This window comes from Phyllostomus discolor, chromosome 2 (genome assembly GCF_004126475.2).
Source record: "Phyllostomus discolor isolate MPI-MPIP mPhyDis1 chromosome 2, mPhyDis1.pri.v3, whole genome shotgun sequence".
Lineage (NCBI taxonomy): Eukaryota > Metazoa > Chordata > Mammalia > Chiroptera > Phyllostomidae > Phyllostomus > Phyllostomus discolor.
Window position 1 is genome coordinate 159,348,061 of NC_040904.2, and position 17,893 is coordinate 159,365,953.

The following is a 17,893-nucleotide window of genomic DNA, read 5'->3' on the forward strand; positions in this document are numbered from 1 at the left end:
TTCTTTAACTAGTGCTCCTCTCTGTTACACTCTTGCTGCAGCTAGAAATAGAAGGAATCGACAGTTCTCTAGTCTAGACCTTATTTTTTACAAATGGGATTGCTAAAGCCCAGAGGCAACATGATGCACTGAAGTCACAAAGGTGAAGTAGCCACTGCTGGACAAGGTCCACCCAGTGTTCTTTCCAGCCCCACCCTGCGCCTCGCTCAGCAGCTCGACTTTCTTAACTGAGACTGAGTCGATCAAGTCAAATCCCAGGAAACTAATTCTTGCTATGCAGTCTTATAGGAAATTACTTTATTAAACAGACTTTTTTTTTCAAAGAAATCAAATCTTCAATGTATGGAAAAATCAGCGCTAGTAGGGGCCAGGGGTCACCGGACCAGGTGGAAGGTCATCCAGTATATGATGAGGGGCTGGAAAGCTGCCGCCCCCAGGGTCAGGTAGAGCTGGAGGTGCTGCCGAGGGGCCGGCCCCCCATGCTGTCGGGACCCAGGGTCTCCGTTCGCAGAGAGCGCACGATGAAGTACAGGAGTGCGGACGACATCCAGGCCAGCGCCACGTAGTAGCCGTCACTGCCGAAGAGCAGCCCTGTGAGCACGCTGAGGACCATTCCGACGTATTTGTAGCTGCTGTAGGCCAGCAGGTGGAAGGTGCTCAGGTTGCTGCGCATGGTGGCCAGGTAGACGCCCAGGAGCAGAGCGAGCACCTCCAGCACGACCCACACCAGCGCCGTGCTTGCGCATAGGCCCAGCACCTCTGGGGAGAACCTTTTCTGAATGCCCAGCGCCATCCCGGCCAGCAACACGTAGGTGATGAAGGCCATTGTGGGAATATAGAGGTCAGGGGCGTTGAGGTCTTGTCGTGGGGGCAGAGGGACGTCACGACTGTACTGCACTTCCCAGCTCTGGTGTGTGTAGGGCCTGAGAGTAGTCCTAGGAAAATGTGGTCTCACAGCGAATGCTACGGAGGGTACACTCCAAGTGCGGTAACTGGAGATTTTTAATAAGCTATGCCCCTTATAGCATGTTCTTTTAAAGGGAGATTTGTGTGGGGCACCTCCATGGCTGCCACACCAGGACATCTTAAGTAGCTGTTGATGAAATAATTTGATTGGGAATAGAATCTCCAAAGCATTGTATTTGAAATGGAAATAGAGAGACTACATGGATGCAAATCCTAAAGTATTTACTATCTGGATTTTTTTTCCAAAAAAAAGTTTACCATCCCTGGTCTAGATAAAAAGTATTGTTTATCTCACAAAGGAAGTAGATTTTTTCTTATAAACAGACTTTTAATTTGCTCATTTATAAGCAAGTATAAATCTCACTCTTACAAATCTTACTACTCTCAGCCAGTAAGTGCACATGATGGGGGGACCAGAATGGGTCATTCCTACCTAACTTGGGATTACTCTAAAACAAGGGTCAGTAATTGTTTTTCTGTAAAGAGTCAGAAATTTAAAATTTTGCAGCCATGTGTTCGCTCTTACCACTCCTCACCTCTGCCATTTGATCACAAAAGTAACCATAGACAATATGTAAATTAATGGGTGTGACTGTATTAAATTTTACTCGCAATACCAGGTGACAGACCACTTTTGTCCCATGGGCCACCATATGCCAACCTCTGCTCTAAAAGATGGAGGGACCCCTCACTGACCTGGCCAAATATTTCTCAGATCTGTGCTGTGGTCCGAGGCTCTTCCTACCCAATCTTCCCCACTCTCTCTCCTTCACAAGTATGAGACCTGCGTACTCCTGTTCTCCCTGCTTGCTATCCCTCTTCTTCCTTTAGTCTTCATAGGCATTTTACCTAATGAAATCTCATGCACATTAATCCCATGTTGATATCTGCTACTCTGAAGACACAACTAGCACTCTTCGCATTTATTTTAAGTGTGATTGGCTGCCAGTAGATGCTACATAGATTATGCACAAAATGTGACACAAAGTAAAATTTGCTATATTGGTTTCACTCACACAAAAAATGATTATCTTAAAATAAAGTGATATACACAAGTAGAATATAATACAGGGTAGAAACGAGGGGAAAGGAAGATGTGATGGGACTACAATGGACTCACCTCAGGAGATGTGAGATGAGCTCTTGCTTTGGTATTTTTTGGTCCTGTGGCCTTCAGCTCTTTAAGCTCCACTTGGAAATAGATTGATCCTGCCTTCCCTACCACACAGCATTGCTGAGAGAACATATGAGAAAGCACAGCACTGTCATTCAAAACACAGCCTGTGTTTGTCACATTCAAATCGTTGCACTTCACTTTTATTCCTAATCAGTTCCCCAGCATTTCATTGATGAGTTAAATTGTTGATTTTATAGGAAACATAAGGTTATTCCATGTAAAAGAATAAATAGGAAAGCCTATGCAGAGTTCAAATAAGTTGTTCTGGCTGGCCATTGTCCTTGGTTGAAGTACAAGGGTAATGAAGCCAATATTGCAAGTATGACCACCTCACTGACCAACTGAGTTTGACCTGAGGACAGATGAGGCATCTCTCACCTGCATTAACCAACTTGCTTCCAAAGGAAACATATAAACTGTCACGATTACAGGAGTAAATATTCAAAGTTTATATCCTGTTTACATTGGACTAGGAGTATCATCATCTAATCCGAAGCACAGCACCACCACTGCCCGGCTCAGGCCAAGGATTTCTCACTGGTCCCTTCAGACTGAAATAGATTGGTATTCATTCCCCAGATATGAAAATAGACAAGAGAAATAAGTAAAACTCTCTACAAGTTTGTACTTTATTAGAGCAGGGAGGCACAGAGGCAACAACCAAGGCAGATCTATACTTGTGTGAGTTTCATAAGTCAACATTGGTGTGTATTGGTACAGGCTACATAAAAATGACTCTTTTGTCCAGAGAATAGACTGAGAATAAGATGCTCAAGGACTATTAGTGTAAAAATGAATCATGTGAAAAGACAAAGGCAAAAGGCTAGAAAAAGGCTTTCAAGAATATTTGCTGAATTGTGAGAAATTAGCATAAACCCAAGGAAAGAGTTGTAAAGTTTACTTATTTGTCCACTCAAACTTATTTATAAGCACCTATTATGTACCAGACACTGCTCTAGGTACAAGGATTTGGAGGCACCCAAAACACAAAAGTCTGCTTACATTTTTATCATGAGAAGGTAGCCCCCAAAAAGCACCATGTACTTTAAAATTACTTTCAGAGCATGACCAAGCCTATGAAGAAAATAAACCAAGATAAAGTGGGGCAGTGGGGGAAGACATTTATATGTAGAGGAAATGGTAAGTGCAAAGACCCCAAGTCAGGGACAAGACTGAAGCATGCAAGAATGAAAAAAGGCCAGTGTGTCTGGTGCTTAGCAAATGAGAGGAAGGGGAGTGTGAAACAAGGTCACAGACACAGGCAGGGGCCAGATCAGGGCTTTGAGACCAGGTTAGCTGCTCAGATTTTATAAGAAGCCACTAGTGAAATGAGAAGCCACTGAACCACTAGAGTCTTTTAATCAGATTAAAAGTGGAAACAAACAGATCCACCACCGTGACTCCTTCTCAGAGATAGAGACCTTGTCTTCCTCATCTGTCTTTCTTTTCGAACCCAGTCAGTGCTTAACACATGGTGTGTTCTCGTGAATTCTCATTGCACTGAACTGAGAAAAGACAATTCATGTCCAGCCTACACTGATCCTTATACATGAGGGGGACTCCCAAAAGAATAGAATTTATTTATAAAAAATTGTGTATTTATTCTTACATGCTTAAACTTCAGTCACCTTCAAAGTACTCTTCATCAAATACAATACACCTATTGAGATGTTTTTTCCACTGCTCAAAACAGGTTTTGGACTCATCAATTTTGATACCTTTTATTGCTTCTGCCATTTTTTGTTTCATCAGCAAAACATTTCCCTTTGAGGATTTTTTCAACCAAGGAAGCAAAAAAAGTCACTTGGGGCTGATATCAGGTGAATAGGGAGTGTGGGGTGAGGGGATCATGCTGTTTTTGCTCAAAAAATGCTGAACACTCCACATGATGTGGGCAGGTGTGCTCACAAAATCATCCATCATGAAATGAGCGAGTGCCATTGAAAGAGTCTTCAGGACTTCCAGTCAAGATGAAGGTGTAGGTAGATACACTTTGCCTCCTCTCACAACCAAAAGAAGGACAACAACAAATTAAAAACAAAAATAATGAAACTGCCAGAAAATTGAACTGCATGGAGGTCTGACAACCAAGGAGTTAAGGAAGAAACATTCATACAGGTTGAAGCATGTATGAATGGAAGGAGGGACAGAGACAGCCAGCCAGGGAGGAGAGGACATGCAGCCAAAGGCCACTGGCAGACCAGGCAGTCCCACATTTGCCTGCAGATAAACTGGGAGGAACCAATGGGGAGCAAGACAGACCACACAACCCAGAGTTCCAGCACAGGAAAAGAAAGCCTCAAAATCTCTGGCTGTTACAAACCTGTGGGGGTTCCATCAGCAGGAGATACTCCCGGTCTCCCCAGCATCATTGGAGAGACCCATAGGGTCTTAGGATATACACAAACCCACCCACCCAGGAATCAGCACCCAGTTTGCTTATGGGTAGCAGGGGAAGTGACTGAAAGCCTGGCCAGAGCTGAGCAAGTGGCATTGTTTCCTCTTGACCCCTCCCCCACATGCTGCACCACAATGCAGCAATTCACCACGGTTGCCCCACCCTGGTGAATACCTAAGTCTCCGCCCCTTACAAAATAACAGGTGTGCCAAGACAAAGAAATATGGCCCAAGTGCAAGAACAGTTCAAAGCTCCAAAAATAGAACTAAGCAATGAAGAGATAGCCAACCTATCAGATGCACAGTTCAAAACACTGGTAATCAGGATGCTCACAGAAATGGTTAAGTATAGTCACAAAGTAAAGGAAAAAGTGAAGGCTGTGAAAAGTGAAATAAAGGAAAATGTACAGGGAACCAACAGTGATGGGAAGGAAACCAGAACTCAAATCAACAATTTGGAACAGAAAGAAGAAATGAATGTTCAACCAGAACAGAATGAAGGAACAGGATTTCAAAAATATGAGGAGAGGCTTAGGAACCTCCAGGACAACTTTAAACATTCCAACATCTGAATCATAGGGGTGCCAGAAGAAGAAAAAGACCAAGAAATTGAAATCTTATTTGAAAAGATAATGAAGGAGAACTTCCCCAATCTGGAGAAGGAAATAGACTTCCAGGAAGTCCAGGAAGCCCAGAGAGTTCCATAGAAGTTGGACCCAAGGAAGCAAACACACCAAGGCACATCATAATCACATTACCCAAGATTAAAGATTAGGAGAGAATCTTTAAAGCAGCAAGAGAAAAGGAGACAGTTACCTACAAAGGAGTTCCCATAAGACTACCAGCTGACTTCTCAAAAGAAATCTGGCAGGTAAGAAGGGGCTGGAAAGAAGTATTCCAAGTCATGACAGGCAAGGAACTATATCCAAGATACTCTATCGAGCAAAGCTATAAGTTAGAATAGAAAGTCAAATAATGTGCTTCCCAGATATGGTAAAGTTAAAGGAGATCGTCATCACCAAGACCTTATTATATGAAATGTTAAAGAACTTATGTGAGAAAAAGAAGATCAAAACTATGAACAGTAAAATGACAACAAACTCACAATTGTCAACAACTGAACCAAAAAAACACAAAAACAAAAACAAACTAAACAAACAACTGGAAGAGGAACAGAGTCACATAAATGGAGACATGGATGGTTATCAGTGGAGGAATGAGAGGGGGAAAAGGTACAGAGAATAAGTAGCATAAATGGTAGGTAGAAAATAGACAAGGGGAGGTTAAGAATAGAATAGGAAATGGAGAAGCCAAAGAACTTATATGCAGGACCCATGGACAAGAACTAAGGTAGGGGAATGCTGGTGGGAGGGGTGGTACAGGGAGGAGGGGAATAAAGTGGAGAAAAAACATGGACAACTATAATAGCATAATCAATAAAATATAATTTAAAAAAAGAATCTTCAAAAAAAATTCACTGAAGCTAAACACAGCCTCCCACAACAATGCCAGCTGGTACATGATACAGATGGGTTCTTAGAACACTCACCTACCAAGGGTTCCAACCCTCCAGAAGATAATTCAAGGTTTTTCTGGGTCCTCACTCGTACACTGAGGCATCTGAGGGTTATAATTGTTTTTTATTCTTTTTTATAATTTAGTGACTGGAAAAATATCTGATATTGCACTTTTAGAAATATTCAAATGAGTGGATAAAGCAGATACTGAAATTGTGAAAAGCACAGTTGCTAAACAAATAGATCATCATGGGGAGAAATGTTACTTTCAGAATCTCCTCTAGCTAGGAAAGCACTTTTGAGAGTGAAAGGAAACTGCTGTTTATAATTATGTTGGGACAACAGGTGTGAAGTGGGACTTTCCAGGGTACCCTGGAACACATGGTCACCCTGAATATAGTTTTTATTAAATCTTTCCAAATCATCAGCTCAATCCACTGTCAATGGTTTCATATTTGCTAAAATAACTTCTGATGACTAATTTATTTGTTTTGTTTCTAACCATCAAGAGCATTCACACCTAGCAAGTCCTCCAATTAGAGATTAACATGTGAATTAAAAATGTAAGTTAGTCTCACATCTACCCTTGAGATATCAATTTGCTATTTTTCCCCAAACTATGTTTGTTGATATATTGACCTGATCACACACAAAGTCAAGATTCAAAAATCATGGCATATTATTCTTTCATAAAGCTTTTATTTCACATTTATCATTAACCTTTGGAATCAAGCTATCAGTCTGACTTTAGTATTTTCTCCTTTTTAAATAAACTTCTGACCTATCATTTTCAATGATATCTGCTTGCTTATGGTTTGTTTGTTTATTTTCCCTTTGATAAAGCCAATGGTACAATATAGCACTTTAGTATACTTGGCTTTCAGACATGAGTGATTTTCCTACAGTTTTGTCCATTGTAAGAGCAAGAAAATAGATTTTGTCTAAACAAGTTCTCTAATAGAGTAATCCTGGTAGACTGCCTCCCTGCAATCATATTCATCTTTTAAGTGTACTTTTCAGCTGATTTGCCAAAAAGCCTTGGCTTGTCAGAATAGAACCTGGGCAGAAAGGAAAGATATAAAATGGAAAAATAAAATGATAGAGTTAAAGTTTCCTATTTGAGCTTACAGTTTCTTCTATATTATTCTGAAAATTGGCTTGCATCAAAGTGCAGCCTGAGGAATGGTGGAAGCAAAAGAATATTCCAACCTGGAGAAGCCTCTCAGAGGCCTGATAAGATGAATTCTAATGTTGTAAGTTCAGCTTCACCCATTAATGTGACTACCCAGAAATCAAGGCTCCCAAAGGAACTTGGAAAAGGTCATGATTGCCTTCTAGTTATACACAGCAGGAGAAATTTGTTAATTCTCTGTATTAATCCTATAGAAATGGAAATCAGCCACCTCCTAAAGTCACCACTGCTTTGCTGCCCCACCACCACCACCACCAACATGCTAAGATTAGTCCTGTCTGGGGACATTTGCAGTACCTGACTCCTCTACCTGGAACACTTTTCCCCAGATCTTTACATGAGCAACTTCTTCTCCCCATTCAGCTGAGATTTTATCTCCATAGAGCAGCCTTCCCCAAACATTAGTCCCACTCATTATCCTGGTTTTCTTTTTTAGCAGCAGAGGTGTCTGCTCACTTATACATTCATGCATTTACTGTCTGCCCCACACACTCACACATTCCCAACAGGTCTCAGAAGATGAAAAATTTGTCTCATTCACCCTCATAACCTCAGTGTATACACTGTCTGGCACAAGTAGTATACAGTATACAGACAAATCACAAATGAATAAATGAATGCCTGTCAGGGTCAGTGTCCTGAGACCTTCTGCACAAGGCATCCCAGATCTTTCCCTTCTGGAGCACCCACTAGCTGTTACCATCACTCTGGCACTGAGTCACCAACTGTCTGAGCCTATAATCTAGCTAGTTCATCGTGTTTCAATAAGAACTAACATGTGGGCAACTCAAAGCAACAGGCTATCTCTGATCTTCTAATGTCACATTATGCTTGGATGCTTAAGTAACTACTTCCCTTTCTAGACCGTGAGTTTTATGTAGACCCAAACCACTTTTGATTCAAAGACCCAAACCACTTTTGATTCATCTGTGGATCCCTGCATTTAGCAATAAAGGCAATTATACTAGAAATGCCAACTACATGTTTGCTGAACCAAAATTATATTCCTTTAACCACTACTTCAGTAGGGTAGATATTAATGCTTCCAAAAGAAATAGTATCCCATTCCAAAATAACCCATAATGTCCTTCTTTTAAACCTAGCTTTAGTGAGGTATAATTGACATATAACATTGTGTACATTTAAGGTGTACAAGGTGTTGATCTGATTTATATATGTATTGCAACATCATTGCCACTACAGTGTTAGCTAACACTATAGAATCTGCTAAGAGCAGATTCAGTGTTCCCAGCTGGCAGGTTGTCTCTCATATGCCCACTGCATTTTCCTCACCAGTTGAGTTCTGTTCTTATCACGTGTCCAAGGATTTGTTCCATAGCTGTTTGCCAATCATTTGTTACTATATTTGCATAATTTAAACACTTGCAAATTTATAAAATCTTAATAGAAAATAAATATTTTGTTTATATAAAAATTAAGTGGAAAGTTTAGAGAGACTCAATAAAGAACCCCCAAAACAATATTTCTGTTTTTTATTATATCTAATAAGATAATTATAAATGATCAGGGAAATTTTATAAAGATCTAGAAGAATTCTGTTCTCAAATTGTTTCACAAATGTCAATAAAGAAATTGAATTGAGGTGTCACATGTTCCATTCCCAGTCAGGGTACATGTCTGGGTTGTAGGCCATGACCCCCAGAAAACGCACATTGATGTTTCTCTCTCTCTCTCTATCTCCCTCCCTTCCCTCTCTAAAAATAAATAAATAAAAAACGATTTAAAAAAAAGAAATTGAATTGGAAAACACAGGACATATATTATTGATGTGAGTATTCCAAAAGGGGAAAAAAAACTAAAACAAATGGTCTTGATTCTAAATCAAAAGATTGGCAGATAAGTGTTATATGTATGGTGATCAAACAAAGTGTTTAAGATATGAGTATATCATTTTTTCTCATTATACCTACTAGTAGCATTAATCTAATTTTATCTTATGATTTTGCATACCTACAGAAGAGATCAACTATAGCCAACTTAAGTCCCAAAAAGGAACTGATCAGAACAAAGTGACATATAGCAAAAAGAAAAAAATTTCCTCCATCTTCATAGGTTCTTCCAGCTGGTCTAATAATAAAATTGACATAAGAATACCTGCCAAGATTGAGGCATAGGTAGATACATTTAGCCTCCTCATGCAACCAAAAGAAGAACATCAAACTTAAAAAATAAAAGTAACCAAAACTGCCAGAAAATTGAACTGTATGGAAGTCCAACAACCAAGGAGTCAAAGAAGAAACATTCATTCAGACTGGTAAAAGGGGCAGAGATGGGGACCAGAGCAGAGAAGACATGTGGCAAGGCAGCGGCTGGCAGACCAGGCAGTCCCACATTTGTGTGAGGATAAACCAGGAGGAACAACTGGGGAGAGAGACAGACCATGCAACCCAGAGTTCAGCACAAGAAAAGAAAGCCTCAAAACCTCTGGCTGTAAAAACCAGTGGGAGTTACAACAAAGGGAGAAACTCCAAGGCTTACAAGATAGTTCATTGGAGAGATGCACAGGGTCCTAGACTGTGCAGAAACCCACCCACCCAAGAATCAGTACCAGAAGGGCCCAATTTGTTTGTGGTTAGAGGGGGAAGTGACTGAAAGCTAGCCGAGAGCCGAGCAAGCAGCATTGTTCCCTCTCAGACCCTTTCCCTACATACAGCACCACAACACAGTGACATGGCCTACCTGGCCCTGGTGAATGCCTAAGGCTCCACCCCTCACAACACAACAGGCACGCAGAGACAAAGAAATACAGCCAAAATGAAAGAACAGATCAAAACTGCAAAAGTAGAGCTAAGCAATGAAGAAATGGCCAATATATCAGAAGCAGAGTTCAAAACACTGGTAATCATGATGTTCATAGAAATGATTGAGTGTGGTCACAAAATAGAACAAAAATTGAAGGCTATTCAAAGTGAAATAAATAAAAATATACAGGACCCTGGCTGGTGTGACTCAGTGGGTTCAGTGCCAGTCTGCAAACCAAAGAGTCACTGGTTAGATTCCCAATCAGGGCACATGCCTGAGTTTCAAGCCAGGTCGTCAGATGAGGTGCATGAGAGGCAACTGCACATTGATGTTTCTCTCCTCTCTTTATCCTCTCTCTAAAAATAAATAAATAAACATTTTAAAAGAAATAAATAAAAATATACAAGAAACCAACAGTGAAGGGAAGGAAACCAGGACTCAAATCAACAATTCAGACCAAAAAGAAGAAATACACATTCAACCAGAACAGAATGCAGAAACAAGAATTCAAAAATATGAGGAGAGGCTTAGGAACCTCCAGGACAACTTTAAACATCTGAATCATAGGGGTGCCAGAAGGAGAAGAGCAACAGCAAGAAAGTGAAAACTTATTTGAAAAGATAATGAAGGAGAACTTCCCCAGTCTGGAAAAGGAAATAGACTTCCAGGAAGTCCAGGAAGCTCAGAGAGTCCCAAAGAAGTTGGACCCAAGGAAACACACACCAAGGCACATCATAATTACACTACCCAAGATTAAAGATTAGGAGAGAATCTTAAAAGCAGCAAGAGGAAAGCAGACAGTTACCTACAAAGGAGTTCCCATAAGACTATCAGCTGACTTCTCAAAAGAAACCTTACAGGCAAGAAGGGCCTGGAAAGAAGTATTCCAAGTCATGACAGGCAAGGACCTACATCCAAGATTGCTCTATCCAGCAAAGCTATTATTTACAATGGAAGGGTAGATAAAGTGCTTCTCAGATAAGGTCAAGTTAAAGGAGTTCATCATTACTAAATCCTTATTATGTGAAATGTTAAAGGGACTTATCTAAGAAAAAGAAGATCAAAACTATGAACAGTAAAATGAGAACAAACTCACAACTATCAACAACTGAACCTAAACAAAAACACAAAAACAAAAACAAACAAACAACTAGAAGAGGAACAGAGTCACAGAAATGGAGATCTCCTGGAGGGTTATCAGCAGGTAAAGTGAGGGGGGAGAATGCGGGAAAAGGGTGCAGAGAATAAGAAGACATTGTGTTATTCACTTTTATATCCCCATCCAATGCTTGGAATGTAGTAAGTCCTCGTTATGTACTTCTCGATTAATCTATTTGCACCCACATTATTTTGGTTTGTCACTTAACTTGCATAGGATTATTGACCCTTATGCTTTTACTTATGTAATAGTCACTTTTACTTTGGCAAGAAGGAAAATCAATTCCTTCCTATAAAACTGGCCTGATCCCTTTATATTTTTAATAACATGAAAACAAAGGAATAAAAACAATTTTTGAAAGACAACTAATATGCATCAGAAATTGTTCTGGGTACTCATAAAACTGTCTGGTGTTTATTACATTTTTAGAGTTTTGGAGAACTGGATTTCAATCTTGTGTGTCCCTTATTAGGAGAGTAAACATTAGAAAGTCACTTAACCTCTCTGAGTTTTTAAGTTCTTAACTATAAATATAGCTAGTAGTAGCCTGGCTACTCTATCTAGGTTATACTGAAAGGTCCAAAAGAGCTTACATATGTAAGAGAACATCGTAAGCTGTTAAAGAACAGCTGAATGTGCCATCCCAAAATATACCTCTTTGGCACAAAAATTATTTTGGACTGTTTGTTTTTAATAAACAACAGACATAGGAAAAGCTCTGAAAACTGAGTAAAAGTTACCTGTTTGTAACAGACATTTACATTTATAAAGGAAATCACTATTTGTAAGGGTGTCTCCCTCTCTGTACCAAGAAGGATGACTTTAAATTGTTAGAAACCTATCAATGGAGAAGCCAAACACTTAAATATAATATAAATATAAAAATAATATAATGTAAATATGACTGTATAAATCTATAATAAACACAATGTAAATGTAACATAATAGAAATATAATTACTTTTGCTTACTATGCTTTCCCTGGTAACATTCCATTTCTGACCTCTTCCCTTCCCCCACCATCACATCTTTTGTCTTTAACTGGAGATGATATTTAAGGTGATGTCTTGGGCTCTTTAAGCGAGTCAGTCAGTTTTCCTGGGTCTCTCCCATGTATTCAGGAGATATACATGCTATTAAAAATTTGTTTTTCTCCTGTCAATGTCTTTTATTACAGGGAGGTTTTAGCCAAGAACCTAGAAGAATAAAGGGAAAAGCATGTTTCCTCCCCTACACTAATGCAACATACAAATCAAATGATGGTGATGATTTTATTGGTGGTATCTTGTACATATCAGATCTCTTATTTCACTGTACAGAAATATGGCATAAAATGTGAAACATTTAACTTAAAAATAAAGCATGTCTTCCTCCCATTGCTTTAAGCTTATGACCATTTACTGAGGTTTCTGAATGACCCACAATGGGAAATGCCACTCAGTGAACTGAGTCATCTTTTAAGACTCAGGTCATCATTTCTATGAGCTGACAGACAGGAAGGAACTTGGGACCAAATAGTTCAGAGAATATTTTCAAAGTTTTTCCTTTTAGAGAGTTCTAGATGAAGTGACATTTTCTAGCATGTAGAAATGACCGATGATTACCAAGTTTACAATGTTTAGATCCTTGCTTTTCCCAAATGCAATGGAAATTAAGTTTAATTAGGTTTTATACAAAGTGGGAAAAAGCCCTAATTTTAATATTAAATTGCATTAAAGAGTAAACTATAAGTAAGTTTCATTTCAAGGTTTTCCAATTTTTACATTTCTTAAGTGAACCAGAAGGGTAATTTTTAGTTTATGAGAAATAACATAATTATGATAGAAAAAGTTGTCTGGGAAAGTAAATTAAAATTAAGCTATACAAGATCAGAATTATTCTAAACTCTCAAACTCTGGATTAACAAATGGATTTCTCTAAAACAATTAAAATTTCAAAATATTCCCAAATTTATTACCAAAACTCAATAAACACTAATGACTAAAATACCAATATAGAGATATTTACAGTAACACTCACATCTGTGAGTAAGATATGAAAGTAAGGTACGCACACAACGCAATATACAGACCATGTATCATAGAATTGTGCAATGGAAGCCTTTACATCTCATTAGCCAATGTCACTCCAATAAATTTTTAAAAACTTAAGCCAAACCATTGGACCCCCCAAAATAAAATAAAAGCACAATGTAACCAGTTGCTCTGAAAAAAACACACAAAGAAAGAAAGAAATTATAAAATGTGCTAAAATTTACTTTATTTCTATGAGAATTAATTTGATACATGTAGGTAGGTGAGTGTACAATATGTAATAATGAAGTGTGTTTCTGTGGATGGCTGCAGTGGTTCAGCACATTTCAATTTTATTTCTTGTCAGAGAAACATATATTCTAGCTACTTTGAGAAGTTATGTTTACATAAGCAAGTGCACAAAAAAAAACGAGTTTAAAAAAATTTCACTGAAAAAAAAAGAAAGTAAGTTGCATGGGTAAATTCATCAAAGCATGCAATTTTGAAATATGATAAAAGAAAGTCAAGATACCAAGTCCTAATTAAATAAAGAGAGATAAAACTCATCTCACTTTGTGGCTATTTTCAGAGCACAGAGGTCTTGCTAGGAAGAAGGAAAAGCATGTCTAACCCATTTTTATTTACTGGTTACCAAGCTATTCCATTATTCAGTGTAATGAAATTGGACATTCTGTCAGTAGATGAAAATATCTGGATGTGAAAATAAAGACTTTTAATCCCCACACTCTGTTAATCTAATGAAGTTAGTGGTTTAAAAATTCAGAACCATAGATAAAATACTTCTTCCTCTACTAAGGATATCTCTCAGCTCCAGGAGATAGTCTTAAACAGATGACATGTGACTAAAAATATCTAATCAGAAAAAGCTTTTCTGAGTTGGTGCCGAGTTGTATATATCACAGGAGAGAAAATGAGAAAATAAAGCTTTTACTTTTTGGCATATAAAACAGTAAACTTGTTTGTTAATATGTCTCATGGTCATTATCAAAATGTGGATTTAACTTTTATGGTACATTAGCTGAGCTATTTCTGACATTCTTTTGAAAATAAGCTTCATGTCAAAAATTGGCTATCTGTGACCCCTTTTTAATAAATAAGGGGATAAGTGAATATCAGCTGCCTGTGATTCCCACTGATTCGAAAACTGCTTACTTTGAGCCCTTGGGGATAATTCTTGGAAATTATACTGATTTTCTGGGACCACATAAATGATGAAACTCTGAGAAAGTGATTCCATTCCCATGGTTTTACTCTAGAATTCAGTATAATGAAACTGAATCTTTTGTCAACAGTTAAAAATATTTCAGATTTGCTGAAGCGATTAGTGCAGTGCTGATGCCTCTGAGTTGACTTTATAGGCAACACAATACGAGCCCTACATACTGCAGTTGCTGTGATGGAAAGCTAGTCTAGAGAAAGTAGGAGCCTGAAACACCCTCACATCCTCAGCCAGTTTCTACTTGGTCTGTTGGATTTACCAGGAAGCATATCAGACTGCTGGATATGTTATTGTTGTATAACCACCAAAGATATTGAGCAGACAGGTAAGATATTTTCATTCCCCTCCCTCCCCCCATCTAGTGACCACCGGACCAGTCAATGTCAGGGGTGACACAGTGCAGCTATACAGTAAAATTTTCTTTTGCATTTCAACAGCAGAAACAGCTCTGGCTGCCAACAGTATCTGCATTTCAATTTGGTAGAATCACAGTTGCTTGTTCTTGCAAAGGACAAACACTAGGGCCTGAATGCCCTTTGAAAGTCATCTCATTTGGATTTGAGCGAAGGCTAAATTATATCTCTTTACTGTGTAGGAAGAAAGAAAGTAAATTAAAGAAGAAAGAAAACTGTTTGAACAATGTCTTTCCAAGGAACTGAAGGAATTGAATTCAGAGGAAGCTGAATTCCAGCCTAGTAAACAGGTTCAGTAATCCTGTCTTTGTTTACTGAAAATGAATCACTCCTCAATTTCTGAAAGGAAACAAAGAAATATGCTCTCTGTTTGCAAAGGCTATAAACTGTCAAGCTGAGGCCACTTGGAGCTCACTGAGATTGCTGGTGTGATTGAGTCACATTCTTATGAATGCCATGGCACAGTTTCAAGAAGTCAGCAGAGCTGTTGAGCAAACTGATGGTAATACTCCAAGAGAATCCGCCTTCAGCCTGTGCCCACAATCAGGTCACGGATTTATTCCTCTGTGTCAAACAGCAAATGTACTCAAGCTGGTAAAGGTCGATCTCCATGACAACAGGTCCAACTCTTACCCCTGGAGAGAAAGCTGGAAACCATTTAGGACTGGTTTAGGAATGCCAGCTGAACTTGGAAACCTGCCTAGACTGGTAGAGACAGGTTCCCTCACGGACTCCTGCACACCAGGTACAAGGTTAACTCTTCTGCACCAGAAATACTAACTTTCAAAAAAGTTAGTGACACCATATTTCTGGTTCCTTAGGCAAAGCCCACACTTCAGGTGTCAATATAAGAAACATTCAAACCTGTAGAGAATTTTTGTGAGTTCATTTGAGCCAAACTGACAACAATTGTGAGGAAGCAAAATCTCAACAGATTAAGAAATGCTCTGGAGAATGGCAATGTAGCACTGTATTTTATACATTACAATGAAAAGAGGAGGTGTAAGAGGGTTACAAGAAATCCACTGGTGATAGACTGGGAAACCTCTAAGATTGGCTAAGAAGTAAGATGACAGACACTTACTTTTACACAGGTGGGCACCAGATAGTTAATAGTCAACAATTAACATGATAACAGTAACAATGAGGGGATCTGTGGTCTCCCCATGGTGCTTTGAGGTGTCCAGAAAAAGGAAATTTGATATTCCAAAGGTACGTTAGCACTGATGCAAAAAGACAACAAACAGGCTCAGTCAAAGATTGACCTTTGTTAGGGAAAAATACCAGCCTGGGACATGACTACCTGCAGTGAACTGCTTTTAGTTAGAAACTTTTCATTTCAGACCATCCTACATGTTTGCTTTAGGTCCCTGAGTGTGTAAGGCTGCCACGCAGGCCTCCCCTGAACTGGTCAGGTTTGGCATATCACCCCTTTTCTTCCACACAGGCAATATTCTTCTAAAAGATAAACAGGCATACTAAAAATTTTTTAAGGTTTATTTGAGCATAAATTGATTTGAATTGGGCCACACCAAACCAGAAGTGGTTATGATAGAGCAGGTGGTCAGACAGGTAGGAGCAGAGCAGGCGCAATAGCCCCAGGCCAGAGCATCACCAGGGTGGAAAGAGTCAGGTGCCTAGTGTCAACTAAGAAACACCGAAACCGGTAAAAATTTTATGGGTTTATTTGAGCCAAACTGATGACAATTGCTGAAAAGCAAAACCTCAATGATAGAGAAAATGCTCCAGAAAATGGCAGCTTTGTACCTCATTTTATACATTGCAATCAAAACAGGAGGCTTAAGTGGGTTACATGAAATCCATTGGTGATAGGTTAGGGTGGAGGGAGAAAGCAAAGCGGGGGCGGGGGGGGGGGGTGGAAGGGACCTCTGGGATTAAATAAAAAGTAAAATGATAGACACAAACTTCTTTTATGCAGGTGGGTCCAGGATAATTAACAGTCAACAATTAACATAACAATTACAATGAGGAAATTTGTGGTCTCTACTGTGGCATGGTTTTTAAGGGAAGTTTCCTTGACCTTCCAAAGGTGTGTTATCGGGGATGCAGAACAGACAACAGGCAGGCCCCGTACAGGCAAAGACAGACTTTTGTCAGGGAGGGCCCCAGCCTAGGATACCACTGCCTGTGCGACCTGCTTTCCACTAGAAAGGTTTAACTTCAGACCATCCTGTGTGGTTACTTTAGGTCTCTAAGTTTGTAAGGCTGTCGTGCAGGCCACCTTGTTTAGTTAATTAATTTAGCAGTTTTTAAAATACTGAATTGTGAGAAAAATGACACAGCTGATGTAAATGTCAAAATCTAAGAACTTCTCTCTAAAGAGATCTATTTTAGCCATCAGGTCAGAAAGGTCATTTAAAGAAGTGAAACCTCTTTTGCCAAAATATCTGAATTATTGTTTTTAATACAAAGAAAATAACCTAAAAATGATTTTTTTAATATCATCTAAAATTCCAAAGATGTCAGACAGTATTCTTACATAAACTTGTACTCCTGAGTAAGTTACCTAAACCTGAGATTTTTAGCATCTGGAAAGGTTTTTTTTAAATACAGGTTTTTTCAATCTCACTCTAGAACCACAAAATCAGAATCTCCAGGGATAGAGCCCTTGAATCTTGGCTGTTGTTTTTTTTTTAAATGCTCCATTGGTCATTCCAGTGATTGAAAATCATTGGTCATAGATGAGATTTAAGTTCCCTAAGGAAATAAAAACCTGAAAACCAAACAAAACTTTTAAGATTTAAATTGTATCTGTACCCTTAATTACATCTTGCATAACTAATCCTGAAATGTGTATTTTGCATTTTTCTAAACAAATTATCAAAATTTAAATTTTGCACTTTAAAAGGAAACTTTTCACATATTTTATTCTACTTATGGTGGAAAGTATAAATGGTTTCTAAAAGCATCATGTAATATGGTTAATAATGCAATGTAGAGGTTTATACATGTCAGTGGTTTCATCACAATTCAAAAATTCTAATAATTAGTGCTTATGAACCCCATTTAGCTTAAGACTGCTAATTTGGCCCTGTGT

At 38.8% G+C, this 17,893-nt stretch overlaps 1 protein-coding gene across 1 annotated transcript; it reads right to left on the minus strand.

Moving 5' to 3' along the window:
• Nucleotides 1-310: 310 nt before the first annotated feature.
• Nucleotides 311-1,084, minus strand: LOC114512971 (protein YIF1A-like). The gene is given in 2 exon segments (XM_036016588.1): nt 311-472; nt 475-1,084. Coding segments are annotated over 2 exon segments (708 nt in total). The 3' UTR covers nt 311-374.
• Nucleotides 1,085-17,893: the final 16,809 nt, after the last annotated feature.